Raw genomic sequence first — 26,658 nt, 5'->3', positions numbered from 1 at the left:
TTCATCAAATCAAGCCAATTTCCGTCTTAATGTATTTTGCCACTAGGGCAATCTTGATCTCGGAAATGTTAACTATGAATGAACATCTTCCGGTCAAATTAAGTGTCATTTTGTGAGGCTATTGAACTAGATGAGACGAGCAGTAAATTGGACAGCAGCTTCTCGCACTGCACCGTGTTGCTGCCTGTCTTTATGTAAGCAGCTGTTGTAAAATCCTCACCCACTCTTCTCCTTCCACCCTCCTCCGTGACTGATGAAAATTCTTTTTGTCCACCACCCAATTCTACCCCCACTGCTGCTCAGTTGATGTTGCTTTGGCCAGTGTCTCAAACCTATTGCAATCTCTGGAGTTTGTCTTCTCTGCAGCAGTGTTGGACCCTTGAGCAGTACAGCAGTGTAGGAGTTGGGAGCTGCGGTGTGTGGGGGAAGAAGGTGAATGCCCCTGTGAAAGGGAGGAGTGGCAAAAACTATCTAAAATTTTTTAAATGAAGTCATCTAGAAGTAGGAAGTTTTGGTGAAATGTGAAGGACCATTATAACCAATGTTCCCTCTAATGTTTTTTTCCCTGCGCGGGCCCTTTAAATTTGCTGAGTGGTATCTCTTCCAGCAGCAGCTGGTGAGCGGCCGCGCACCTTAGGTCATAACATGGCCTCTGACAAATTAATATTGTTTTAAAACACTTCCCTTATTTCTTGCAGCAAAATTGTGAACATTTTTGCCCCAATTTTCTGTAGTTAACGTGGCTCTGCCTAAGAGAACCTTGTGAAGGGTGACAAGTTGCTGAGAATGGGTGGGAAAGTGCAGTCTTTCCACCGTGAAGAGCAATTAACTTTCATGTAAATTGGAGTTCTGAACAAATTACTAATTAAAACAATAGTGTATTTCTTGCTTTCAATCTCCTGGTGTTTGATGGTTACAAATTGCTGCGTTGCATGCTTGACAATTAGGAGTATGTGTTTCAGATTAATAAAATATTGAATCACAAAACTTTTTTAAATGGGCATCCTTAGTGATAAATTATACTGTAACTATTTCTGGATCACAGGGTTGCGCTCATTTTTGTCCATTGGACCCCCATTCAAACTCATTCCTCAACCAAGGAACTTTAGCCTTGAATGGAGATATCTTGGGGATTTTATCAAGGTGTATCCGAAGAAAAGAAAGTCAGTGAACTGTTGAATCATAAAACAAATCTCTAGCTAACAAATCTCTAGCTAACAAGCTTAATTGAGTGGATAAGTTTAAATGTTGTAAGTGTAAATAACTTGACATTCACATGACTGAAGGAATGCAACTTAGTTACATTTCAAGAGGAATTTTGGGTTGAAATAGTGCTATGCCGTGATAGGGTAATAAGCAGGTTAACACATCTTTGGTAATATTGCATGGTATAATTGAACTTGCTTCCATTTATTTGGCAATTCTGGTCCTCTTGGTCACTTCCATTTCTGGTCATTGGACCTCCATTCAAATGAATTGAAGGACCCCACAGGCAGGGAACAGCAGCTTTAATCAGCTGTCTGAGGGATCTTATAACAACAAGAAGTTGTATTTATATAGTGCCTTTAACATAGTAAAATGTCCTAAGGAGCGTTATAAAACAAAATGTGACACCGAGCCACCCAACGAGATATATGGGGAGATGACCAAAAGCTTGGTTAAAGAGGTATGTTTTATGGAGCGTCTTAAAGGAGGAAAGAACGGTAGAGAAGCGGAGAGGTTTAGGGAGGGAATTCCAGAGCTTAGGGCGTTGGCAGCTGAAGGCACGGCCACCAGTGGTTGAGCGATTAAAATCAGGGAGCTCAAGAGGCCAGAATTTGAGGAGTGCAGACATCGCAAGGGTTGTGGGGCTGGAGGAGATTACAGAGAGGGAGGGGTGAGGCCATGGAGAGAATTGAAAACAAGGATGAGAATTTTGAAATCGAGGCGTTGCTTAACTGTGTAGGTCAGCAAGCACAGGGGTGATGGGTGAATGGGACTTGGTGCAAGTTAGGACATGGGCAGCAGAGTTTTGGTTGACCTCAAGTTTACGGAGGGTAGAATGTTGGAGAGCAGCCAGGAGAGCATTGGAATAGTCTTGTCTAGAGGTAACAAAGGCATGGATGAGGATTTCAGCAGCGGATGAGTTAAGGCAGGGGCGGAGACCGGCGATGTTACCGAGTTGGAAATAGGCTGTCTTAGTGATGGCGTGGATATGTGGTCGGAAGCTCATTTCAGAGTCAAATATGACACCAAGGTTGCCAATAATCAGGTTTAGCCTTGGGCAGATGTTAGGGAGAGGAATGGAGTTTGTGGTGGGGAACCGAAGACAATAGCTTCGGTCTTCCCAATACAAGTTGGAGGAAATTACTGCTCATCCAGTACTGGATGTCGGACAAGCAGTCTGACAATTTAGGGACAGTGGAGGGGTCGAGAGAAGAGGTAGTGAGGTAGAGCTGGGTGTCATCAGCGTACATGTGGAAACTGATGCTGTGTTTTCGGATGATGTCGCCAAGGGGCAACATGTAGATGAGAAATAGGAGGGGGCCAAGGATAGATCCTTGGGGGACACCAGAGGTAACGATGTTGGAGCGGGAAGAGAAGCCGTTGCAGGTGATTGGTGTGGTGATTGGTGGTGTGGTGATTGGTGTGGTGGTGTGGTGGTGTGGTGTGGTGATTGGTGTGGTGATTGGTGTGGTGATTGGTGTGGTGATTGGTGTGGTGATTGGTGTGGTGATTGGTGTGGTGATTGGTGTGGTGATTGGTGGTGTGATTGGTGGTGTGATTGGTGGTGTGATTGGTGTGGTGATTGGTGTGGTGATTGGTGTGGTGATTGGTGTGGTGATTGGTGTGTGGTGATTGGTGTGTGGTGATTGGTGTGTGGTGATTGGTGTGTGGTGATTGGTGTGTGGTGATTGGTGTGTGGTGGTGTGGTGTGTGGTGGTGTGGTGATTGGTGTGGTGGTGTGGTGATTGGTGTGGTGATTGGTGTGGTGATTGGTGTGGTGATTGGTGTGGTGATTGGTGTGGTGATTGGTGTGGTGATTGGTGTGGTGATTGGTGTGGTGATTGGTGTGTGGTGATTGGTGTGTGGTGATTGGTGTGTGGTGGTGTGATTGGTGTGTGGTGGTGTGGTGATTGGTGTGTGGTGATTGGTGTGGTGATTGGTGTGGTGATTGGTGTGGTGATTGGTGTGGTGATTGGTGTGGTGATTGGTGTGGTGATTGGTGTGGTGATTGGTGTGGTGATTGGTGTGGTGATTGGTGTGGTGATTGGTGTGGTGATTGGTGTGTGGTGATTGGTGTGTGGTGATTGGTGTGTGGTGGTGTGGTGAGTGGTGATTGGTGTGTGGTGATTGGTGTGGTGGTGTGGTGATTGGTGTGGTGATTGGTGTGGTGGTGTGGTGATTGGTGTGTGGTGATTGGTGTGTGGTGATTGGTGTGTGGTGATTGGTGTGTGGTGATTGGTGTGTGGTGATTGGTGTGTGGTGATTGGTGTGTGGTGATTGGTGTGTGGTGATTGGTGTGTGGTGATTGGTGTGTGGTGATTGGTGTGTGGTGATTGGTGTGTGGTGATTGGTGTGTGGTGATTGGTGTGTGGTGGTGTGGTGATTGGTGTGTGGTGGTGTGGTGATTGGTGTGTGGTGATTGGTGTGGTGATTGGTGTGGTGATTGGTGTGGTGTGGTGATTGGTGTGGTGTGGTGATTGGTGTGGTGATTGGTGTGGTGATTGGTGTGGTGATTGGTGTGGTGATTGGTGTGTGGTGATTGGTGTGTGGTGGTGTGGTGATTGGTGTGTGGTGGTGTGGTGATTGGTGTGTGGTGATTGGTGTGGTGGTGTGGTGATTGGTGTGGTGATTGGTGTGGTGGTGTGGTGATTGGTGTGGTGTGGTGATTGGTGTGGTGATTGGTGTGGTGGTGTGGTGAGTGGTGTGATTGGTGTGGTGATTGGTGTGGTGATTGGTGTGGTGATTGGTGTGGTGATTGGTGTGGTGGTGTGGTGATTGGTGTGGTGATTGGTGTGGTGGTGTGGTGATTGGTGTGGTGGTGATTGGTGTGGTGATTGGTGTGGTGGTGTGGTGATTGGTGTGGTGGTGTGGTGATTGGTGTGCTGGTGTGGACCGGCGGGTTTGTGTCTGTGTGGACTCGCTGGACTTGCTAGGGAAATGAGCAAAAAAGCATCGAATAACCAATGCCAGGGAGTGTTTCTTTATCTGGAGTGAGCAACAGCTGCAAGCATTATCAGGAGGTGCGATTCAGACCAGAATACTGGATTAGTTTAAGAAAGGGCTAGATGATGTAATGAGAAGACACCTTTGGCCTTGTTGCTTCTGTCCTTCCAAATACCAACAAATCACTTTCATTCAGACCTGTCTTTCTGATCACTGTCAATGATCTGATATCTTATGTAATCTTCAAAAGGCATTTGATCTGCTTATCCCTGTGAGCTGCATCTTCGTACGTGCAGGTAGTTCTGCTCCTGCTTAGCTGCTGCAAACAGCTGACTGCACTAATTCCTCTGAAATCGTGTGCTTTTTATTATAGATGCTCAGCTCTTGATGTTTACCCTGCTCCAACTCGCCTTGTCCCGATGTAATGGCAGGCAGTTTTTCATTATAGAAACAAGGAAATATAATTCCTACATAAAATGTACAAAAATAGCAGACGGTCAGGGATGAGTTGGATGGAGATTTTCCGATCCCTTGTTGATTTTAGGCTTTTTGTGATTTGAGCTTTGCATTCTGGCTGAAAATTGGATAAATAAAATTTTTTTCACCGCCGATCTTTTATTTTACTCTTGCAGCAGGTTTTTTGTGCGTTCTTTGAGCCCTGACATTGCCTTGTAACTCTTGGTATTTTAAAGTTACTTCTGTATTTCAGGATGGTGCAGTAACCAGCTACACATTTAGTTTTTCTCTGTGTGTGCTGTGAACATAAAGAACAGCTCTAGATGTAGGAGTTGTCTTGTGACTTTCAGTTGAATGCCATTTGGTCACATGCTGTACTATAAAGTGCGGCTTTTAGAGTGCTTCATGATATCCTGAAGATGTGAAAAATGCTATATAAATGTGTTATGTAACTGTAAGTTTGTTTTTCCATAGCATTGGCAGAATTCAAACCCACTAGTTAATGAGTTTAGCACTGTTAATTTGTTAATTTCATTGTGAATTAAATTTTAATAAAGGTTTAAAAATTCACATTAATATTGGATGCATGTATCACCGGAATTCGACTTTATTCTACATTTATTTTGAGGTTATACTATAGAAGGTGTAAAACAGTATTTTGGTAAACAAAGTTCATTCAGTCCTCCAAGCTGATGCTGTGGTTTTGCTTTTAAGGTAGGCTGCAATGGTTTGAATACCTTATGTGATTAAAATATTATGTTTGTGTAGGTATGCCAGTCTTTATTTCTGCTGTGCTATTGAGGACCAGGACAATGAGCTCATAACCCTTGAGATTATCCATCGTTACGTTGAACTCCTAGACAAGTATTTTGGAAGTGTGAGTTGAAAAACTTTGATTCATTGCACATATAACCTCAGTGCTGAAGTGCAGAAAATGTGGCTGAACCTAAAGTTGGAAGGTGTGACTGTAAGATAGGTTGTGAAGTCATGTAACCTTTCAGACAGTGCATTTAGCACAGAGTGGTACAGATTTGTCCACTTGTGAGTAAGCTGCTTAAGTGCAGTTTATCCTCATGTATATTACCTGGCAACTGTGCAAAGGGAAAATCTCATCATTCAGAGCAAGGTTCTGATCAAAATCCCAACTTAATCCAAATTAGAATTGGCTAATTATTCAGAGCAATGTACAACTTTAATGGTTTTCAAAGAGACAGTGAATTTTAATTACCTATTTACTTTCTTCCTTCAAATTGAATCATGTCATTTACTTATTTTTAACTCTTTCTGTTATGAAAACTTTTCAAACAAGAAAACTCCCTCTCAGAGTTAGGAACCAGCACATAATCAGCTTATTCCCCAATGTGTTCTCCTCCAAAGCTGTTCCCTCAACTCCCCCCCTCCTTTTCTGAAGTTGGCTCAGTGGGGTTTGATTCCACAGCTGCTGGCAACTTAGCTAAGGAGTCGTTCTCCATTTGTAGCCAACTATTTGGAGTGATCTAATAACCACGCACACGTTCTAGCAGAGGCCACAAACAAATAGTAGCCAGGAGGACGAAACCTGACATTTGATTTCCCCACCCCTTTTGCTATGGACACACATGTAGTGGTCAGAGTTTGTAATGAGTACGTGGATTTATGGACATGATTTTCAAGCTGACCACCTGAATTATGTACACGAGTGATCTGTCCCTGGTAGATTTAAGATCTGAAGCCTTTTTTAATTCAACAAAGGTTTATCATTGCTTTAAGATCTTTAGCATGTGATGCAACTGAATTTGGAAAAAAAAGTCAAGAAGCAATATACTACAGAAGAGGCTTTTTTGAATTGAAACCCATTTTATTTTTAAAGGCCAACAATATTTGGTGATGCCATGTAACACTTATCTGTCTAATGTAAATTAGGAGTATCTTGGGACCTGAATCTGGAGGTGTAGGATTATGGGTATTGAGTGGTAAAAGAGACATGAATGATGAGAGAGATAAGTCAAAATATAACATACAATATCTGAGCATTATGTAAATAAATGTATGTTATTGTGTGTACTATACCATAACAATTCAGCATCTTGTATAACTAAATGCTGCACGCAACTCCGAATCTGAAGTTCCTTGTCGCTGTATATTTTCATTGGACCTTCTGTCAATGGTATGGTAATCAAACACAAATAACTTCCACTTACTGCACATAACATTTGTTACTATTGCTGACATTAAGTTACCCACTTTCTTGGCTGGGGTGGGAAATTCTGCACGTCTTGTGGAATCTTATTTGGCACAATGTACTGAAAAGTTGTGGTTACTGAACTTACTAAACTATTGTCTATGCTAATATTTAGTGATATTTAAACTAAGTGTGCTGTGTAATCACCATTTTTTGTTTCCCCCTCTCTTGAAGGTCTGTGAACTTGACATTATCTTTAACTTTGAGAAAGCTTATTTTATCTTGGATGAGTTCCTGTTAGGCGGGGAAGTGCAGGAGACTTCAAAGAAGAATGTACTGAAAGCAATCGAACAAGCAGATTTGCTGCAGGAGGTAAGAGTTCAGGAGCGTGCTTGCCACTAGCATGCTGTGTTTTGGCAGAAGGAATTGTCATCCCTGTACTAACCCTAACTGCTTAGATTGCAAAGCACGATCTCTGCGTTTTCCTTCCATTTGTATTTGTGATGTTATGTGTAATTTGCAGTTGCATGTTGGTCTCTCATGACAGAATATGGAGGCAGAAGTAGAATTTATTAAAATTGTTTGCATAGATGTAAAGGTGTGTGTGTCTTAAATGTTTTTTTCTAGATTAAAACCACACTTGTGTTTTGTTCTACTTTTGCCTAGGTGTGGTCACTTAAGGCACCCGTGATCCCTCGGATCTGACTGTTTCTGTCTTCAGAGAGTAAAGCAGTAACACGGTTTTTAAATCTCTCCAGTCTACCTTTTTTTCCGTATCTTGCTTTTGTCTCCATGTGTCTGTCTTCCTCCATATTGTCTTTTCCCTGAGAGAGCTTGGCTTCTCCTTTGTGTTTGACATAAGGTCTGTTAACAGCCATATTAGTTTAGCTCCTTCTTTGTTACTTATCTGACTTCTGTGCTTCTTTACTGTCCCATTGCTGAAACCCAGATGCTTGACTCACTTCTGTGATGCTTTACAGATATAGTTTATTAACAATGTGTTGCTTCGTAGAGCCACGTGTAGAGTACTGTAGAACAAATAGGATAGTGAAGTAACTTGGAAGTTGATCATTACTGTGTACCTTTTTCAGAGTAATTATATTGCAGACTCTTCAGAAGTGCAGTATCTCACTAATGCTGATTATTACCAGGAGGTATTTGCATGAAAACAGTAGATAAATGGACTCTAGTCTTGAATGGACTCATTCCTCATTGTGCACCATCAAGTTCAGGCTGAGCAGGCAGACAATCCCAATGTCCTGTTTGACCCCGAGTTGAGCTTCAAGCCTCATATAGAAGATATCCTGTCCATCATTTATTCTACCTCTGCAACATTTTGTGTTTATGCCATTACCTTACCCCACTGAAACCTTCATTCACTGGTTTGGGCTTGATGACTTCTCATCAAATCTTCTTACTGCCTCCTGGGTTCTACCCTACATAAACTCCAACTTGTTCAAAACTCTGCTGCTCACATCCTATCTTATCCTGCCCTTTGTCTCTTGTCCTTATCGATCTCTTGGATCCCCATTCTTCTCTGGTGGATGTAAAGGTTCTATGGGACTATTCAAAGAAGTGCAGAGGAGTTTTCCTGGGGTCCTTGCCAATATTTATCCCTCAACCAACATCACTTTAATAAAAACATATCTGGTCATGTATCTCATTGCTGTTTGTGGGACCTTGCTGTGTGTGATTGGCTGCCTTGTTCCCCACATCACAACAGCAACTATTCTTCAAAAGTACTGAATTGCCTGTGAAGCGGTTTAAGATGTCCTGAGGATGTGAAAGACGATATACAGGAAATGCAAATCCTTTCCATACAAATCCGGTTAGTAAACTTCTATCCACGGAACAAGCTGCTTTGCAGGTCATCAACTGGATCAAAGTCAGACTGTTAACTACACACCAATATTCTAAGAAGTAAACCTGCTAAAGCTTACGGAAACTCATGATTGAGTACTGTTCCAATACATCAATCACAACAAACTGTTACCTATTTGTTAGTTTGGCTTCAAAGCAGGTTAGCTTCCTTGTAACATTCTCTTAGCCCATATAGGGAGCAATTTTGTTGAAGTCTAGCTACCATCAACACATTTAAAGCGATTAACAAGGTATTGGCAATGGTGCCTCATTAAGAAGCTGGCCTCTTGTTAGCAAGTGCTGAAGTGGATATACAACTTCCTCAGCACACACATGAGGTCATAATAAATAGGTGTTCTTTTCAACTGCAACATCTACAAGGGGCCCCTCAGACAACTGCCAACTTCGTAACTTGTCTTCATTGACTTGATGGATATCAATAGTGACAATGTTATCTCTGTTGACAATGCAGTCTCCATACTGTACTCCCACTGCTGGGTCTTGAGCATAAAATCAACTGTCGGAGGTGCCGTCTTTCAAATGAGACGTTAAACCAACGTCTGCTCTCTCAGATGGCACTATTTTGAAGAAGAGCATGGGAGTTATCCCCCGGTGACCTGACCAATATTTATCCCTCAATCAACATCACTAAGGCTGCGGCATTTCCTGCATTACAGTGACGACACTTCAAAGGTACCTGTAAAGCACTTTGGGATGTCCTGAGGTGGTGAAAAACACGATATAAATGCAAGTCATTCTCCTTTTCTGAAATCATCATGGTAAAATGTGAGAAGTCACACAACAGATTATAGTCCAACAGGTTTATTTGAAATCACACGCTTTTGCAGCGCTCCGAAAGCGTGTGATTTCAAATAAAGCTGTTGGACTATAACCTGGTGTTGTGTGACTTCTCACATTTGTCCACCCCAGTCCAACACCGGCATCTCCACATCATGGAAATCATGGTAGGCAGTGACAGGCGAAACTGAATAATGGCTTTACAAAGATATTCAATACTGAGCTCCAGTCAATATTGTTGAGAAAGATTGATGCTGATGTTGCCCACCCAGTTCTGCTCTCACTTTGAGTTACAAACATTAAGCTCCTTTGCTTGATGATCTGCAGTGAGACAACAGTGGCAAAGGTGGGTTGAAAAACTATCAGAATGGGAATCCTTTAACCTGCCACTGGCAGTACATATATGCACAATAAGGGAATATTGAAGAGGAAACTGCTCCTGGACTCGTGTATCCAAAGTCAGCCAGTAGCCTTGATGATCTAGTCTTTGACTTCAGACCAGAGGCCAACCTGTAACAACATTAAAAGGATATGGTAAAGCTAAATCAGCAGCAAGAACCACTTGCGTTTATACCTGCCTTTAACAAAGTAAACATGCCCGCATACTTCACAAAAGCAGAAATGGATATCAAGCAGCAGTAGAAGAATGAAGATGCTGGCTAAAGACATGGTCAATGAGTCTAGATTATATTCACCAAGTGATAGCCCTTCTTGAGAAGTTGTGCCTAATGGTAGAAACAAATTTAGTTCTTCTTTCTCTGGTCTCTGGGAGTCAGAATTGTAGGTTGTTGTAAGAGATTGAGGTGTTTAAGATGATGGAAGGATTTGCTAGGGTAGATAGAGAGAAACGATTTCCTCTGGTGGGGGAGTGATAACCTTAAAATTAGAGCTCGGCCGTTCAGGGGTGATGTCAGGAAGAATCTTCACACACAGGGTAGTGGAAATCTGGAACTCTCCCCAAAAAGCTGTTGAGGCTGGGGGTCAATTGAAAATTTCAAAACTAAGATTGATAGATTTTTGTTAGGAAGGGTATTAAGGGATATAGAACTAAGGCGGGTCGATGGAGTTAAGATATAGATCAGCCATGATCGAATTGAATAGCGGAACAGGCTTGTGCTGAATGGCCCCCTCCTGCTGGATAGTAAACTTCAGCTAAAAGAAAATGAAATGGATTACCAAAAATCTCCTTGTGGCTAACTGGACTGAATGATGAATTCACTGACCGCCTTTCGGTGTACAGAAAGAAAGAAGTGTGAGAGAGTTACATTTCTCAAAGATGCCCAATGTTGACTACAGAGTAATATATCAGACTGAAATAGGAAATCTGTTTTTTGGCCTTCCCATGTATCTCTAATTTGCAAATTATTTTTCAGTATCATTTTCTGATGAATATTACGCCAGCTTCTTGTAAGGGTTTCTGTCAGAACACCAGAAAAATCTGTTGCAATGCAGCTGCCCCTTGGCTTTTGGCTTTCTTGACGTATTCACGTTATGGAGCATATGTACCTTGCTTATGCAGAAAATATACAGAATACTTGGATTCCATGGAGCTGCTTTCTATACTAGAGGTCCATCTAATTTTGTTTCGGCACAGTTGTTATCTTGCATAGTAATCTGAGTGCCATTCTGATACCTTTTCCTGAGTACTTTGGAATTTATTCTAAACAGGAAATTTAAATTTGTAGTGTTTCATGTCGAATGCCTTCTGTAACAGAGTAGTTTAGTGTGAGTTTGGTGACTGCTCACATCTGGAGAGTCTGATCCGTGCTGCAAGCTATTATCTTTGCTGCTGCCTATTGGTGTAAGTTTGTGTACTGGATAGTTAGAGGTTCACACTTTTTCCAAGAGCAATTTTGGCTAAAGTTCTTAAGTAAATGGGAATACACGTTTTTGGAGTGGGGGCGATTGCCTTTTATAAAAAAAAAAGTCATTGCCATTTGTTTTGCCTACATTGTACAATTAACACATTTTCTTTGTTGTATTCCTGATTTAGTTCCTTGTTCCTGTCTTTCTTTCTCCTCTCTTCCCCATTTCTCCCCACACATGCCATTTGTTGTCTGGACATTGGGCAGGCAGCCTACTCACGGGCCTCTGTCAATGCGCTGCTGCAACTAGACACTAAGATGTGCATAGGAGTGGCCTTGGCCTGCGTGGGTTGCTTCCTCTAATGGCTAAACCCAAGCCGAGGAGCTTGCTGTCTGGGGTATCTGGATTGTTACTCAGTGCGCAGTGTATTTGTACACTGGCATTCTGCCCTTGCTCCACCAGATGTTGCTTTCACCCTATTTGGTGTGATGTTTTGACTGTACTCTGGACATTTTAATATGCATGTGTCTTGTATCATAATGAAATTCTATAACGCTTTCACTGTGGGTGGTGAGTACTTCATCCATCCCCACAGCTATTTATTTTGGGATTTATATTACAAGAAGCTATTCCATATTACAAATATGCTGATTAGAAATTATTATTTGTGAACCTGTTTTTTAATTTATTTACAATAATGAATGACCTTGGGTGTACTTGAAAGTATATAGAACCCCAGATTTGGAGCTAGTGTTTGTACAGGTGGAAAAACCAGAGTGCATGTACAAGCCCAGAATCAAATCATCCCAAACTGCCAATTGTTGATGTAGTGTATAAAATCAGCTGTATAGGCAACACAGGTGAGTGAGAAGCAACAATGGGCATATTACACTAGAGTTACCCAAATATAGGAAAAGCCTGATCTGTTTTTATAGGAATGTTGATGTGGGAAGTTGAAGGAATTCATGTTTTGGTGGGGGCGAGTGGGCAGTGAAGTGAACATTACAATTTAAATTTGAATTGCCTCATCCTGTCACCATTTGCAATCGTCCTGGGTTCATTGGACTGGACTAGATCCGTGTAATGAATCCCCTTGAATTTTATAATGTCATCTAACCTAGTAACCCATTAAGGCTTCAAGATGTAGATCTCTTCTAACTATAAGCAAATTTAATATGTAGTTTCATATCTTGCCTATTCTCTGACAATCACAGTGTACTTGACCTAGAATAGACTAATAATCAGTGCTTTTAACACAAGTCTACTTACATTTAGTGTTTACTGTAAATCCGGGGCTCGAAAAAATGTAGTTACAGGTATTGGACTCAATGAACTGAAAGCTTATGTTTGTGCATCGGACCAATGCAGTGGATATTTTTGTGATAACTGCCATCTTGTGGTCTTTCGTGGCATAAATCCAAGGCAGAAGTTTAATGTTAGCTGGTTATCAAACTGCTTGTGAATTGTATCAGTTGACATTGCAACCGCTGTCAATAATTCCGAGCTCAGCTCAGAGATGAGAGAAATGGTGAAGGAAACCAAAGGTAAGACGACATTTGATGTGCTTTAAGAATAGCTCAATGGGTAAATGCACTGCTCTGGCGTGGCAGTGAGTTCGATGCTCTAGGAAGGTCGCAGATTGGGATGCTGATCTCACCTGAGCTCCTGTTTGAGCTCTTGGAAAGTGGTTGGTCCTTTCCTCAGACTACCATGGTGGTATAAGTTTGCAACTCTCCTACAATTGTTAATTTTAAATCTGAGATTGATAAATTTTTGTTAACCAAGGGTATTAAGGGCTATGGGGCAAATGCAGGTATATGGAGTTAGATCACAGACCTGCCATGATCTCATTGAATGGTGGAACAGGCTCGAGGGCTAAATAGCCTCCTGATCCGATGTTCCTGTTTGCAGGTCATCTCCTTTTGTAGTGCTCCCTCTCCCTGGCTTCTGAGCCAATTACAGTTTTTAATTAACTTGAACTGGTACAGTCAGTAACTTTATTAAAATCATTCTCCAGGCTATAATCTATGCACATTAGTTCCTGTAAGTTTTTAAGATGGATGAGCTGAGGTGGGCTGCATCAATTTTTGTGTTATCACAAGCTCCATTCTCTGATTTCCTCTTGAGACCATGGGCAGACGAGCAGTGCCTGAATTCTGGTACAGTAGACTCCAGGCTGTGATTAAAGGTAAAGAGAGACAGAAGGCAAGAAAACAAAGGAAAGAGAAAGGGGAAAAGAGCATGAGATTAGCTGCAATTCTTTCCCCACACTACCTTTTTCATTCCTCGCCCTGAGGTTGAGCTTTGAGAACCTCTCCCACACTTTCACAATTCCAGGTCTGTACCCAGCTATGAGGGAGGTGTAAATTGTCTAGGGTGGCTGGCCATTTGCTTCTCCGCCCCCACCACCTTTGTGGTAAGGAAGTGCTTGCCCCCTGTCAGTAACTTTCTATGGCAGCGTAGTTGATAAGAGATTCACAGCGTTGTGCTTGACAGCTGGAAACCTGCATTTCACCACTCCATAGGACATGTTCAAACATGTTTGGGATACCCTTGTGAAGGGTGCGTGTAAAACTAAAGTCAGACTATACCCCTGAATCAGTGAGCCCTCTTATTCTTCACAAAGAGCAACGTATTTAGGTGAGGAATGTCCAGCTTGGTTAGAGTGGTGCAGTACTGCCTGTTAATGGTAGATTCTACCATCTGCCTTTCTCATGTGTAGTAGTTAGAAAAACCTAACTTTCCTGTTTGAATCCTAATGAATGGATCTTTATTCTGTAAAGTTACTGTCACACCCGTCTATCTCTTTAATTTCAGACTAGCATGCATGTCTGAATCATTGCATTGAATGTTTAGTCTGGTTAAATGAATTGCCTTTGATTCAAAGTGCATCTATATATTTATTTAAAAACTGCCAAAACACAATCACCAGCAAATGGCATTATTTCAGCATTGGTTTTCTATTGGTATGGTTTAACATTTTGTCCTATACAAATTCCACATGGAGCTGGACTGATGATATTAATTGTTGTACCTGTCCTAAAATGGTGCTACATTTTAGCAAACTGTTTGATTTATCTTCTCATATTGCATACTTACAAAATAGCTTTTTAACAATAATTCGTGTTTTTAATGAACAGCTACCCCTGTAGTTGTAGGTCATCCTCTCCCTGCTGTTCATACTTACCTAGATCACAGAATGAACTCAACAGACTCGGTCCTGGGGTCCAGTGTGGGAAGTCAGCATTAATTGCTCACAGGCCATGTGTAGTGACTGTGTGCAACAGACGCAAGCTCCTTCCACCTGGCCTCTAATCCCCTTGTTTCCTTTGAGCTCAGTAGTAACATTGGGAACTTCAGCGCCAGGGACACTTGACTGCACAGTTTGAACTTCCCAGGCCTACGTGTGTAGCAAAGGCTGCTTTCTGATTGGTTCATTTAAATCAATGAAATAGCATAATTTTTGAATAAATTGGGAAACAACCCAGAAAATGTAAAAACGCTAGTAGTGGAGATCTGCAGGAGAGCCTCGCTGGTGGACACATCATTCCCAGTAGCATGAGTCAGTAGGAGAGGGCAACATGTGAGCAGCAGGGACCAGGTGGTGGTGGGCCATGTGAGCAGCAGGGACCAGGTGGTGGGCCATGTGAGCAGCAGGGACCAGGTGGTGGTGGGCCATGTGAGCAGCAGGGACCAGGTGGTGGGCCAAGTGAGCAGCAGGGACCAGGTGGTGGTGGGCCAAGTGAGCAGCAGGGACCAGGTGGTGGTGGGCCAAGTGAGCAGCAGGGACCAGGTGGTGGTGGGCCATGTGAGCAGCAGGGACCAGGTGGTGGTGGGCCATGTGAGCAGCAGGGACCAGGTGGTGGTGGGCCATGTGAGCAGCAGGGACCAGGTGGTGGTGGGCCATGTGAGCCGCAGGGACCAGGTGGTGGTGGGCCATGTGAGCAGCAGGGACCAGGTGGTGGTGGGCCATGTGAGCAGCAGGGACCAGGTGGTGGTGGGCCAAGTGAGCGGCAGGGACCAGGTGGTGGTGGGCCATGTGAGCGGCAGGGACCAGGTGGTGGTGGGCCATGTGAGCGGCAGGGACCAGGTGGTGGTGGGCCATGTGAGCAGCAGGGACCAGGTGGTGGTGGGCCATGTGAGCAGCAGGGACCAGGTGGTGGTGGGCCAAGTGAGCGGCAGGGACCAGGTGGTGGTGGGCCATGTGAGCGGCAGGGACCAGGTGGTGGTGGGCCATGTGAGCGGCAGGGACCAGGTGGTGGTGGGCCATGTGAGCGGCAGGGACCAGGTGGTGGTGGGCCATGTGAGTGGCAGGGACCAGGTGGTGGTGGGCCATGTGAGCGGCAGGGACCAGGTGGTGGTGGGCCAAGTGAGCGGCAGGGACCAGGTGGTGGTGGGCCAAGTGAGCGGCAGGGACCAGGTGGTGGTGGGCCAAGTGAGCGGCAGGGACCAGGTGGTGGTGGGCCATGTGAGCGGCAGGGACCAGGTGGTGGTGGGCCATGTGAGCGGCAGGGACCAGGTGGTGGTGGGCCATGTGAGCGGCAGGGACCAGGTGGTGGTGGGCCAAGTGAGCGGCAGGGACCAGGTGGTGGTGGGCCAAGTGAGCGGCAGGGACCAGGTGGTGGGGGGCCAAGTGAGCGGCAGGGACCAGGTGGCGGTGGGCCAAGTGAGCAGCAGGGACCAGGTGGCGGTGGGCCATGTGAGCAGCAGGAAACAGGTGGTGGTGGGCCAAGTGAGCAGCAGGGACCAGGTGGTAGTGGGCCATGTGAACAGCAGGGACCAGGTGGTGGTGGGCCATGTGAGCAGCAGGAAACAGGTGGTGGTGGGCCATGTGAGCAGCAGGAACCAGGTGGTGGTAGGCCATGTGAGCGGCAGGGACCAGGTGGTGGTGGGCCATGTGAGCAGCAGGGACCAGGTGGTGGTGGGCCATGTGAGCAGCAGGGACCAGGTGGTGTTGGGCCATGTGAGCAGCAGGGACCAGGTGGTGGTGGGCCAAGTTAGCAGCAGGGACCAGGTGGGCCATGTCAGCAGCAGGGACCAGGTGGTGGTGGGCCATGTGAGCAGCAGGGACCAGGTGGTGGGCCATGTGAGCAGCAGGGACCAAGTGGTGGTGGGCCATGTGAGCAGCAGGGACCAGGTGGTGTTGGGCCATGTGAGCAGCAGCGACCAAGTGGTGGTGTAGAGCCAGAGGATGTAGGCGGGGTTTTAAATGAATTTTTTGCATCTGTGTTCACTATGGAGAAAGACGATGCAGACATAGAATTCGGGCAAGGGGACTGTGACATACTTGAACATATTAGCATCGAGAGGGAGGAGGTGCTAGCGGTTTTAGCGGGCCAAAAAGTGGATAAATCCCCAGGCCCGGACGAGATGTATCCCAGGCTGCTGTGGGAGGCAAGGGAGGAGATTGCAGGGGCTCTGACACAAATTTTCAGAACCTCTCTGGCCACAGGGGATGTACCAGAGGACTGGAGAACAGCTAACGTCGTACCATTATTCAAGAAGGGTAGCAGGGATAAACCAGGGAATTACAGGCCAGTGAGTCTAACATCTGTGGTGGGGAAATTATTGGAAAAAATTCTGAGGGACAAAATTAATCTCCACTTGGAGAGGCAAGGATTAATCGGGGATAGTCAGCATGGCTTTGTTAAGGGTAAATCATGTCTAACAAATCTGATCGAATTTTTCGAGGGGGTGACTAGTGGGGTGGATGAGGGAAATGCTGTGGATGTGGTGTACATGGACTTCAGTCAAGCTTTTGACAAAGTCCCGCATAGGAGACTGGTCAAGAAGGTAAGAGCCCATGGGATCCAGGGTGCCTTGGCGCGTTGGATCCTAAACTGGCTGAGTGGCAGGAGGCAGAGGGTGATGGTCGAAGGTTGCTTTTGTGACTGGAAGCCTGTGTCCAGTGGGGTACCTCGGGGATCGGTGCTGGGTCCCTTATTGTTTGTGATCGACATAAATGATTTGGATGAAAATGTAAAAGGTATGATCAGTAAGTTCGCAGATGACACGAAAATTGGTGGGGTGGTAAATTGCGAGGAGGAAAGCCTCCGGCTACAGGACGATATAAACGGGTTGGTCAGATGGGCGGAAAAGTGGCAAATGGAATTTAACCCTGAAAAGTGCGAGGTGATGCATTTTGGACGGACAAATAAGGCAAGGGAATACACGATGAGTGGTAGGACCCTAGGAAGTACAGAGGGTCAGAGGGACCTTGGTGTACATGTACATAGATCCCTGAAGGCAGCGGAGCAGGTAGATAAGGTGGTTAAAAAGGCATATGGGATACTTGCCTTCATTAGCCGAGGCATAGAATATAAGAGCAGGGAGGTTATGATGGAGCTGTACAAAACGCTGGTGAGGCCACAGCTGGAGTACTGTGTGCAGTTCTGGTCGCCTCACTATAGGAAGGATGTGATTGCTTTGGAGAGGGTGCAGAGAAGATTCACCAGGATGTTACCTGGGATGGAGCGCCTCAGCTATGAAGAGAGGCTGGACAGGCTGGAGTTGTTTTCCTTGGAGCAGAGAAGGCTGAGGGGGGACCTGATTGAGGTGTACAAAATAATGAGGGGCATAGATAGGGTAGATAAAGAGGAACTTTTCCCCTTAGTGGGGGGGTCAATAACAAGGGGGCATAGATTCAGGGTAAGGGGCAGGAGATTTAAAGGGGATTTGAGGAGGAACTTTTTCACCCAGAGGGTGGTTGGAATGTGGAACTCAATGCCTGAAAGGGTGGTGGAGGCAGGAACCCTCAACATTCAAGAAGCATTTGGATGAGCACTTGAAATGCCATTGCATACAAGGCTATGGACCAAATGCTGGAAAATGGGATTAGACTGGACAGGGATGGATGGGCGGCGCAGACACGATGGGTCGAAGGGCCTCTTTCTGTGCTGCAAAACTCTATGACTCTATGACCACGTGGTGGTGGGCCATGTGAGCAGCAGGGACCAGGTGGTGGTGGGCCATGTGAGCAGCAGGGACCAGGTGGTGGTGGGCCATGTTAGCAGCAGGGTCCAGGTAGTGGTTGGCAAAGTGAGCAGCAGGGACCAGGTGGTGGTGGGCCATGTGAGCAGCAGGGAGCAGGTGGTGGTGGGCCATGTGAGCAGCAGGGACCAGGTGGTGGTGGGCCAAGTGAGCAGCAGGGACCAGGTGGTGGTGGGCCAAGTGAGCAGCAGGGACCAGGTGGTGGTGGGCCATGTGAGCAGCAGGGACCAGGTGGTGGTGGGCCATGTGAGCAGCAGGGACCAGGTGGTGGTGGGCTATGTGAGCAGCAGGGACCAGGTGGTGGGCAATGTGAGCAGCAGGGACCAGGTGGTGGTGGGCCATGTGAGCAGCAGAGACAAGGTGGTGGTGGGCCATGTGAGCGGCAGGCACCAGGTGGTGGTGGGCCATGTGAGCGGCAGGGACCAGGTGGTAGTGAGCCATGTGAGCGGCAGGGACCAGGTGGTGGTGGGCCATGTGAGCGGCAGGGACCAGGTGGTGGTGGGCCATGTGAGCGGCAGGGACCAGGTGGTGGTGGACCATGTGAGCGGCAGGGACCAGGTGGTGGTGGGCCATGTGAGCGGCAGGGACAAGGTGGTGGTGGGCCATGTGAGCGGCAGGGACCAGGTGGTGGTGGGCCATGTGAGCAGCAGGGACCAGGTGGTGGTGGGCCATGTGAGCAGCAGGGACCAGGTGGTGGTGGGCCAAGTGAGCAGCAGGGACCAGGTGGTGGTGCGCCAAGTGAGCAGCAGGGACCAGGTGGTGGTGGGCCATGTGAGCAGCAGGGACCAGGTGGTGGTTGGCCAAGTGAGCAGCAGGGACCAGGTGGTGGTGGGCCAAGTGAGCAGCAGGGGCCAAGTGAGCAGCAGGGACCAGGTGGTGGCGGGCCATGTGAGCAGCAGGAACCAGGTGGTGGCGGGCCATGTGAGCAGCAGGGACCAGGTGGTGGCGGGCCATGTGAGCAGCAGGGACCAGGTGGTGGCGGGCCAAGTGAGCAGCAGGGACCAGGTGGTGGCGGGCCATGTGAGCAGCAGGGACCAGGTGGTGGCGGGCCATGTGAGCAGCAGGAACCAGGTGGTGGTGGGCCAAGTGAGCAGCAGGGACCAGGTGGTGGTGGGCCATGTGAGCAGCAGGGACCAGGTGGTGGTGGGCCAAGTGAGCAGCAGGGACCAGGTGGTGGTGGGCCATGTGAGCAGCAGGGACCAGGTGGTGGTGGGCCATGTGAGCAGCAGGGACCAGGTGGTGGTGGGCCATGTGAGCAGCAGGGACCAGGTGGTGGTGGGCCAAGTGAGCAGCAGGGACCAGGTGGTGGTGGGCCATGTGAGCAGCAGGGACCAGGTGGTGGTGGGCCATGTGAGCAGCAGGGAGCAGGTGGTGGTGGGCCATGTGAGCAGCAGGGACCAGGTGGTGGTGGGCCAAGTGAGCAGCAGGGACCAGGTGGTGGTGGGCCAAGTGAGCAGCAGGGACCAGGTGGTGGTGGGCCATGTGAGCAGCAGGGACCAGGTGGTGGTGGGCCATGTGAGCAGCAGGGACCAGGTGGTGGTGGGCCATGTGAGCAGCAGGGACCAGGTGGTGGGCCATGTGAGCAGCAGGGACCAGGTGGTGGTGGGCCATGTCAGCAGCAGAGACAAGGTGGTGGTGGGCCATGTGAGCGGCAGGCACCAGGTGGTGGTGGGCCATGTGAGCGGCAGGGACCAGGTGGTAGTGAGCCATGTGAGCGGCAGGGACCAGGTGGTGGTGGGCCATGTGAGCGGCAGGGACCAGGTGGTGGTGGGCCATGTGAGCGGCAGGGACCAGGTGGTGGTGGACCATGTGAGTGGCAGGGACCAGGTGGTGGTGGGCCATGTGAGCGGCAGGGACCAGGTGGTGGTGGGCCATGTGAGCGGCAGGGACAAGGTGGTGGTGGGCCATGTGAGCAGAAGGGACCAGGTGGTGGTGGGCCATGTGAGCAGCAGGGACCAGGTGGTGGTGGTCCAAGTGAGCAGCAGGGGACCAGGTGGTGGTGGGCCATGTGAGCAGCAGGGACCAGGTGGCGGTGGGCCAAGTGAGCAGCAGGGACCAGGTGGTGGTGGGCCATGTGAGCAGCAGGGACCAGGTGGTGGTTGGCCAAGTGAGCAGCAGGGACCAGGTGGTGGTGGGCCAAGTGAGCAGCAGGGACCAGGTGGTGGCGGGCCATGTGAGCAGCAGGGACCAGGTGGTGGTGGGCCATGTGAGCAGCAGGGACCAGGTGGTGGCGGGCCAAGTGTGCAGCAGGGACCAGGTGGTGGTGGGCCATGTGAGCAGCAGGGACCAGGTGGTGGCGGGCCAAGTGAGCAGCAGGGACCAGGTGGTGGCGGGCCAAGTGAGCAGCAGGGACCAGGTGGTGGCGGGCCATGTGAGCAGCAGGGACCAGGTGGTGGCGGGCCATGTGAGCAGCAGGAACCAGGTGGTGGTGGGCCAAGTGAGCAGCAGGGACCAGGTGGTGGCGGGCCATGTGAGCAGCAGGGACCAGGTGGTGGCGGGCCATGTGAGCAGCAGGAACCAGGTGGTGGTGGGCCATGTGAGCAGCAGGGACCAGGTGGTGGTGGGCCATGTGAGCAGCAGGGACCAGGTGGTGGTGGGCCATGTGAGCAGCAGGGACTAGGTGGTGGTGGGCCATGTGAGCAGCAGGGACCAGGTGGTGGGCCATGTGAGCAGCAGGGACCAGGTGGTGGTGGGCCATGTGAGCAGCAGAGACCAGGTGGTGGTGGGCCATGTGAGCAGCAGGGACCAGGTGGTGGTGGACCATGTGAGCGGCAGGGACCAGGTGGTGGTGGGCCATGTGAGCGGCAGGGACCAGGTGGTGGTGGGCCATGTGAGCGGCAGGGACTAGGTGGTGGTGGGCCATGTGAGCAGAAGGGACCAGCTGGTGGTGGGCCATGTGAGCGGCAGGGACCAGGTGGTGTTGGGCCATGTGAGCAGCAGGGACCAGGTGGTGGTGGGCCAAGTGAGCAGCAGCGAGCAGGTGGTGGTGGGCCAAGTGAGCAGCAGGGACCAGGTGGTGGTGGGCCAAGTAAGCAGCAGGGACCAGGTGGTGGTGGGCCATGTGAGCAGCAGGGACCAGGTGGTGGTGGGCCAAGTGAGCAGCAGGAACCAGGTGGTGGCGGGCCAAGTGAGCAGCAGGGACCAGGTGGTGGCGGGCCATGTGAGCAGCAGGGACCAGGTGGTGGCGGGCCATGTGAGCTGCAGGGACCAGGTGGTGGCGGGCCATGTGAGCAGCAGGGACCAGGTGGTGGTGGGCAAAGTGAGCAGCAGGGACCAGGTGGTGGTGGTCCATGTGAGCAGCAGGGACCAGGTGGTGGTGTGCCAAGTGAGCAGCAGGGACCAGGTGGTGGTGGGCCAAGTGAGCAGCAGGGACCAGGTGGTGGTGGGCAAAGTGAGCAGCAGGGACCAGGTGGTGGTGGGCCATGTGAGCGGCAGGGACCAGGTGGTGGTGGGCCATGTGAGCAGCAGGGACCATGTGGTGGCGGGCCATGTGAGCAGCAGGGACCAGGTGGTGGTGGGCCAAGTGTGCAGCAGGGACCAGGTGGTCGTGGGCCAAGTGAGCAGCAGGGACCAGGTGGTGGTGGGCCATGTGAGCAGCAGGGACCAGGTGGTGGTGGGCCAAGTGAGCAGCAGCGACCAGGTGGTGGTGGGCCAAGTGAGCAGCAGGGACCAGGTGGTGGTGGGCTATGTGAGCAGCAGGGACCAGGTGGTGGTGGGCCAAGTGAGCAGCAGGGACCAGGTGGTGGTGGGCCCCGTGAGCAGCAGGGACCAGGTGGTGGTGGGCCAAGTGAGCAGCAGGGACCAGTTGGTGGTGGGCCCTGTGAGCAGCAGGGACCAGGTGGTGGTGGGCCATGTGAGCAGCAGGGACCAGGTGGTGGTAGGCCAAGTGAGCAGCAGGGACCAGTTGGTGGTGGGCCATGTGAGCAGCAGGGACCAGGTGGTGGTGGGCCATGTGAGCAGCAGGGACCAGGTGGTGGTGGGCCATGTGAGCAGCAGGGACCAGGTGGTGGTGGGCCATGTGAGCGGCAGGGACCAGGTGGTGGTGGACCAGGTGGTGGTGGGCCATGTGAGCGGCAGGGACCAGGTGGTGGTGGACCATGTGAGCGGCAGGGACCAGGTGGTGGTGGGCCAAGTGAGCGGCATGGACCAGGTGGTGGTGGGCAATGTGAGCGGCAGGGACCAGGTGGTGGCGGGCCATGTGAGCAGCAGGGACCAGGTGGTGGTGGGCCATGTGAGCGGCAGGGACCAGGTGGTGGTGGACCATGTGAGCGGCAGGGACCAGGCGGTGGTGGGCCATGTGAGCGGCAGGGACCAGGTGGTGGTGGGCCATGTGAGCAGCAGGGACCAGGTGGTGGTGGGCCATGTGAGCAGAAGGGACCAGGTGGTGGTGGGCCATGTGAGCAGCAGGGACCAGGTGGTGGTGGGCCATGTGAGCAGCAGGGACCAGGTGGTGGTGGGCCATGTGAGCAGCAGGGACCAGGTGGTGGTGGGCCAAGTGAGCAGCAGGGACCAGGTGGTGGTGGGCCATGTGAGCAGCAGGGACCAGGTGGTGCTGGGCCCTGTGAGCAGCAGGGACCAGGTGGTGGGCTATGTGAGCAGCAGGGACCAGGTGGTGGGCCATGTGAGCAGCAGGGACAAGGTGGTGGTGGGCTATGTGAGCAGCAGGGACCAGGTGGTGGTGGGCCATGTGAGCAGCAGGGACCAGGTGGTGGGCCATGTGAGCAGCAGGGACAAGGTGGTGGTGGGCCATGTGAGCAGCAGGGACCAGGTGGTGGTGGGCCATGTGAGCAGTAGGGACCAGGTGGTGGTGGGCCAAGTGAGCAGCAGGGACCAGGTGGTGGTGGGCCAAGTGAGCAGCAGGGACCAGGTGGTGGTGGGCCATGTGAGCAGCAGGGACCAGGTGGTGGTGGGCCATGTGAGCGGCAGGGACCAGGTGGTGGTGGACCATGTGAGCGGCAGGGACCAGGTGGTGGTGGGCCATGTGAGCGGCAGGGACCAGGTGGTGGTGGGCCATGTGAGCAGCAGGGACCAGGTGGTGGTGGGCCATGTGAGCAGAAGGGACCAGGTGGTGGTGGGCCATGTGAGCAGCAGGGACCAGGTGGTGGTGGGCCATGTGAGCAGCAGGGACCAGGTGGTGGTGGGCCATGTGAGCAGCAGGGACCAGGTGGTGGTGGGCCATGTGAGCGGCAGGGACCAGGTGGTGGTGGGCCATGTGAGCAGCAGGGACCAGGTGGTGGTGGGCCATGTGAGCAGCAGGGACCAGGTGGTGGCGGGCCAAGTTAGCAGCAGGGACCAGGTGGGCCATGTGAGCAGCAGGGACCAGGTGGTGGTGGGCCATGTGAGCGGCAGGGACCATGTGGTGGTGGGCCATGTGAGCGACAGGGACCAGGTGCTGGTCGGCCATGTGAGCGGCAGGGACCAGGTGGTGGTGGGTCATGTGAGCAGCAGGGACCAGGTGGTGGTGGGCCAAATTAGCAGCAGGGACCAGGTGGGCCATGTGAGCAGCAGGGACCAGGTGGTGGTGGGCCATGTGAGCGGCAGGGACCAGGTGGTGGTGGACCATGTGAGCGACAGGGACCAGGTGGTGGTGGACCATGTGAGCGGCAGGGACCAGGTGGTGATGGGCCATGTGAGCGGCAGGGACCAGGTGGTGGTGGGCCATGTGAGCGGCAGGGACCAGGTGGTGGTGGACCAGGTGGTGGTGGGCCATGTGAGCGGCAGGGACCAGGTGGTGGTGGACCATGTGAGCGGCAGGGACCAGGTGGTGCTGGGCCAAGTGAGCGGCATGGACCAGGTGGTGGTGGGCAATGTGAGCGGCAGGGACCAGGTGGTGGCGGGCCATGTGAGCAGCAGGGACCAGGTGGTGGTGGGCCATGTGAGCGGCAGGGACCAGGTGGTGGTGGACCATGTGAGCGGCAGGGACCAGGTGGTGGTGGGCCATGTGAGCGGCAGGGACCAGGTGGTGGTGGGCCATGTGAGCAGCAGGGACCAGGTGGTGGTGGGCCATGTGAGCAGAAGGGACCAGGTGGTGGTGGGCCATGTGAGCAGCAGGGACCAGGTGGTGGTGGGCCATGTGAGCAGCAGGGACCAGGTGGTGGTGGGCCAAGTGAGCAGCAGGGACCAGGTGGTGGTGGGCCAAGTGAGCAGCAGGGACCAGGTGGTGGTGGGCCATGTGAGCAGCAGGGACCAGGTCGTGCTGGGCCCTGTGAGCAGCAGGGACCAGGTGGTGGGCGATGTGAGCAGCAGGGACCAGGTGGTGGGCCATGTGAGCAGCAGGGACAAGGTGGTGGTGGGCTATGTGAGCAGCAGGGACCAGGTGGTGGTGGGCCATGTGAGCAGCAGGGACCAGGTGGTGGGCCATGTGAGCAGCAGGGACAAGGTGGTGGTGGGCCATGTGAGCAGCAGGGACCAGGTGGTGGTGGGCCATGTGAGCAGTAGGGACCAGGTGGTGGTGGGCCAAGTGAGCAGCAGGGACCAGGTGGTGGTGGGCCAAGTGAGCAGCAGGGACCAGGTGGTGGTGGGCCATGTGAGCAGCAGGGACCAGGTGGTGGTGGGCCATGTGAGCAGCAGGGACCAGGTGGTGGTGGGCCAAGTGAGCAGCAGGGACCAGGTGGTCGTGGGCCAAGTGAGCAGCAGGGACCAGGTGGTGGTGGGCCATGTGAGCAGCAGGGACCAGGTGGTGGTGGGCCAAGTGAGCAGCAGCGACCAGGTGGTGGTGGGCCAAGTGAGCAGCAGGGACCAGGTGGTGGTGGGCTATGTGAGCAGCAGGGACCAGGTGGTGGTGGGCCAAGTGAGCAGCAGGGACCAGGTGGTGGTGGGCCCCGTGAGCAGCAGGGACCAGGTGGTGGTGGGCCAAGTGAGCAGCAGGGACCAGTTGGTGGTGGGCCCTGTGAGCAGCAGGGACCAGGTGGTGGTGGGCCATGTGAGCAGCAGGGACCAGGTGGTGGTGGGCCATGTGAGCGGCAGGGACCAGGTGGTGGTGGGCCATGTGAGCGGCAGGGACCAGGTGGTGGTGGACCATGTGAGCGACAGGGACCAGGTGCTGGTGGGCCATGTGAGCGGCAGGGACCAGGTGGTGGTGGGCCATGTGAGCAGCAGGGACCAGGTGGTGGTGGGCCAAGTTAGCAGCAGGGACCAGGTGGGCCAAGTTAGCAGCAGGGACCAGGTGGGCCATGTGAGCAGCAGGGACCAGGTGGTGGTGGGCCAAGTTAGCAGCAGGGACCAGGTGGGCCATGTGAGCAGCAGGGACCAGGTGGTGGTGGGCCAAGTGAGCGGCATGGACCAGGTGGTGGTGGGCTATGTGAGCGGCAGGGACCAGGTGGTGGCGGGCCATGTGAGCGGCAGGGACCAGGTGGTGGTGGGCCATGTGAGCGGCAGGGACCAGGTGGTGGTGGACCATGTGAGCGGCAGGGACCAGGTGGTGGTGGGCCATGTGAGCGGCAGGGACCAGGTGGTGGTGGGCCATGTGAGCAGCAGGGACCAGGTGGTGGTGGGCCATGTGAGCAGAAGGGACCAGGTGGTGGTGGGCCATGTGAGCAGCAGGGACCAGGTGGTGGTGGGCCATGTGAGCAGCAGGGACCAGGTGGTGGTGGGCCATGTGAGCAGCAGGGACCAGGTGGTGGTGGGCCATGTGAGCAGCAGGGACCAGGTGCTGGTGGGCCAAGTGAGCAGCAGGGACCAGGTGGTGGTGGGCCATGTGAGCAGCAGGGACCAGGTAGTGGTGGGCCAAGTGAGCAGCAGGGACCAGGTGGTGGTGGGCCCTGTGAGCAGCAGGGAGCAGGTGGTGGGCTATGTGAGCAGCAGGGACCAGGTGGTGGGCCATGTGAGCAGCAGGGACCAGGTGCTGGTGGGCCAAGTGAGCAGCAGGGACCAGGTGGTGGTGGGCCATGTGAGCAGCAGGGACCAGGTAGTGGTGGGCCAAGTGAGCAGCAGGGACCAGGTGGTGGTGGGCCCTGTGAGCAGCAGGGAGCAGGTGGTGGGCTATGTGAGCAGCAGGGACCAGGTGGTGGGCCATGTGAGCAGCAGGGAGCAGGTGGTGGGCTATGTGAGCAGCAGGGACCAGGTGGTGGGCTATGTGCGCAGCAGGGACCAGGTGGTGGTGGGCCATGTGAGCAGCAGGGATCAGGTGGTGGGCCAAGTGAGCAGCAGGGACCAGGTGGTGGGCCAAGTGAGCAGCAGGGAGCAGGTGGTGGTGGGCCATGTGAGCGGCAGGGACCAGGTGGTTGTGGGCCAAGTGAGCAGCAGGGACCAGGTGGGCCATGTGAGCAGCAGGGACCAGGTGGTGGTGGGCCATGTGAGCGGCAGGGACCAGGTGGTGGTGGGCCATGTGAGCAGCAGGGACCAGGTGGTGGTGGGCCATGTGAGCAGCAGGGACGAGGTGGTGGCGGGCCAAGTTAGCAGCAGGGACCAGGTGGGCCATGTGAGCAGCAGGGACCAGG

General features: G+C 51.8%; 1 protein-coding gene across 6 annotated transcripts in view; it reads left to right on the top strand.

The window, feature by feature from the left end:
* LOC147107471 (AP-1 complex subunit sigma-2) overlaps positions 1 to 26,658 on the top strand; it is a 198,150-nt gene that overhangs the window by 9,887 nt on the left and 161,605 nt on the right. For 5 of the 6 annotated variants that reach the window (XM_086006531.1, XM_086006528.1, XM_086006529.1 and 2 more), the window contains exons 3-4: positions 5,374 to 5,482; positions 7,001 to 7,138. In XM_086006531.1, the coding sequence (XP_085862657.1) occupies positions 5,374 to 5,482; positions 7,001 to 7,138 (247 nt within the window). Of the gene's footprint in view, positions 1 to 5,373; positions 5,483 to 7,000; positions 7,139 to 7,432; positions 9,420 to 26,658 lie in introns of those variants that run through there. The other variant, XM_086006532.1, reaches the window with a different exon arrangement.

This window comes from Somniosus microcephalus, chromosome 14, assembly GCF_052327205.1.
Source record: "Somniosus microcephalus isolate GS21.2 chromosome 14, FLI_Smic_1.0, whole genome shotgun sequence".
Classification (NCBI taxonomy): domain Eukaryota; kingdom Metazoa; phylum Chordata; class Chondrichthyes; order Squaliformes; family Somniosidae; genus Somniosus; species Somniosus microcephalus.
Note: the sequence above shows the minus strand (reverse complement) of the source record. Positions and strands in the feature narration are given on the sequence as shown.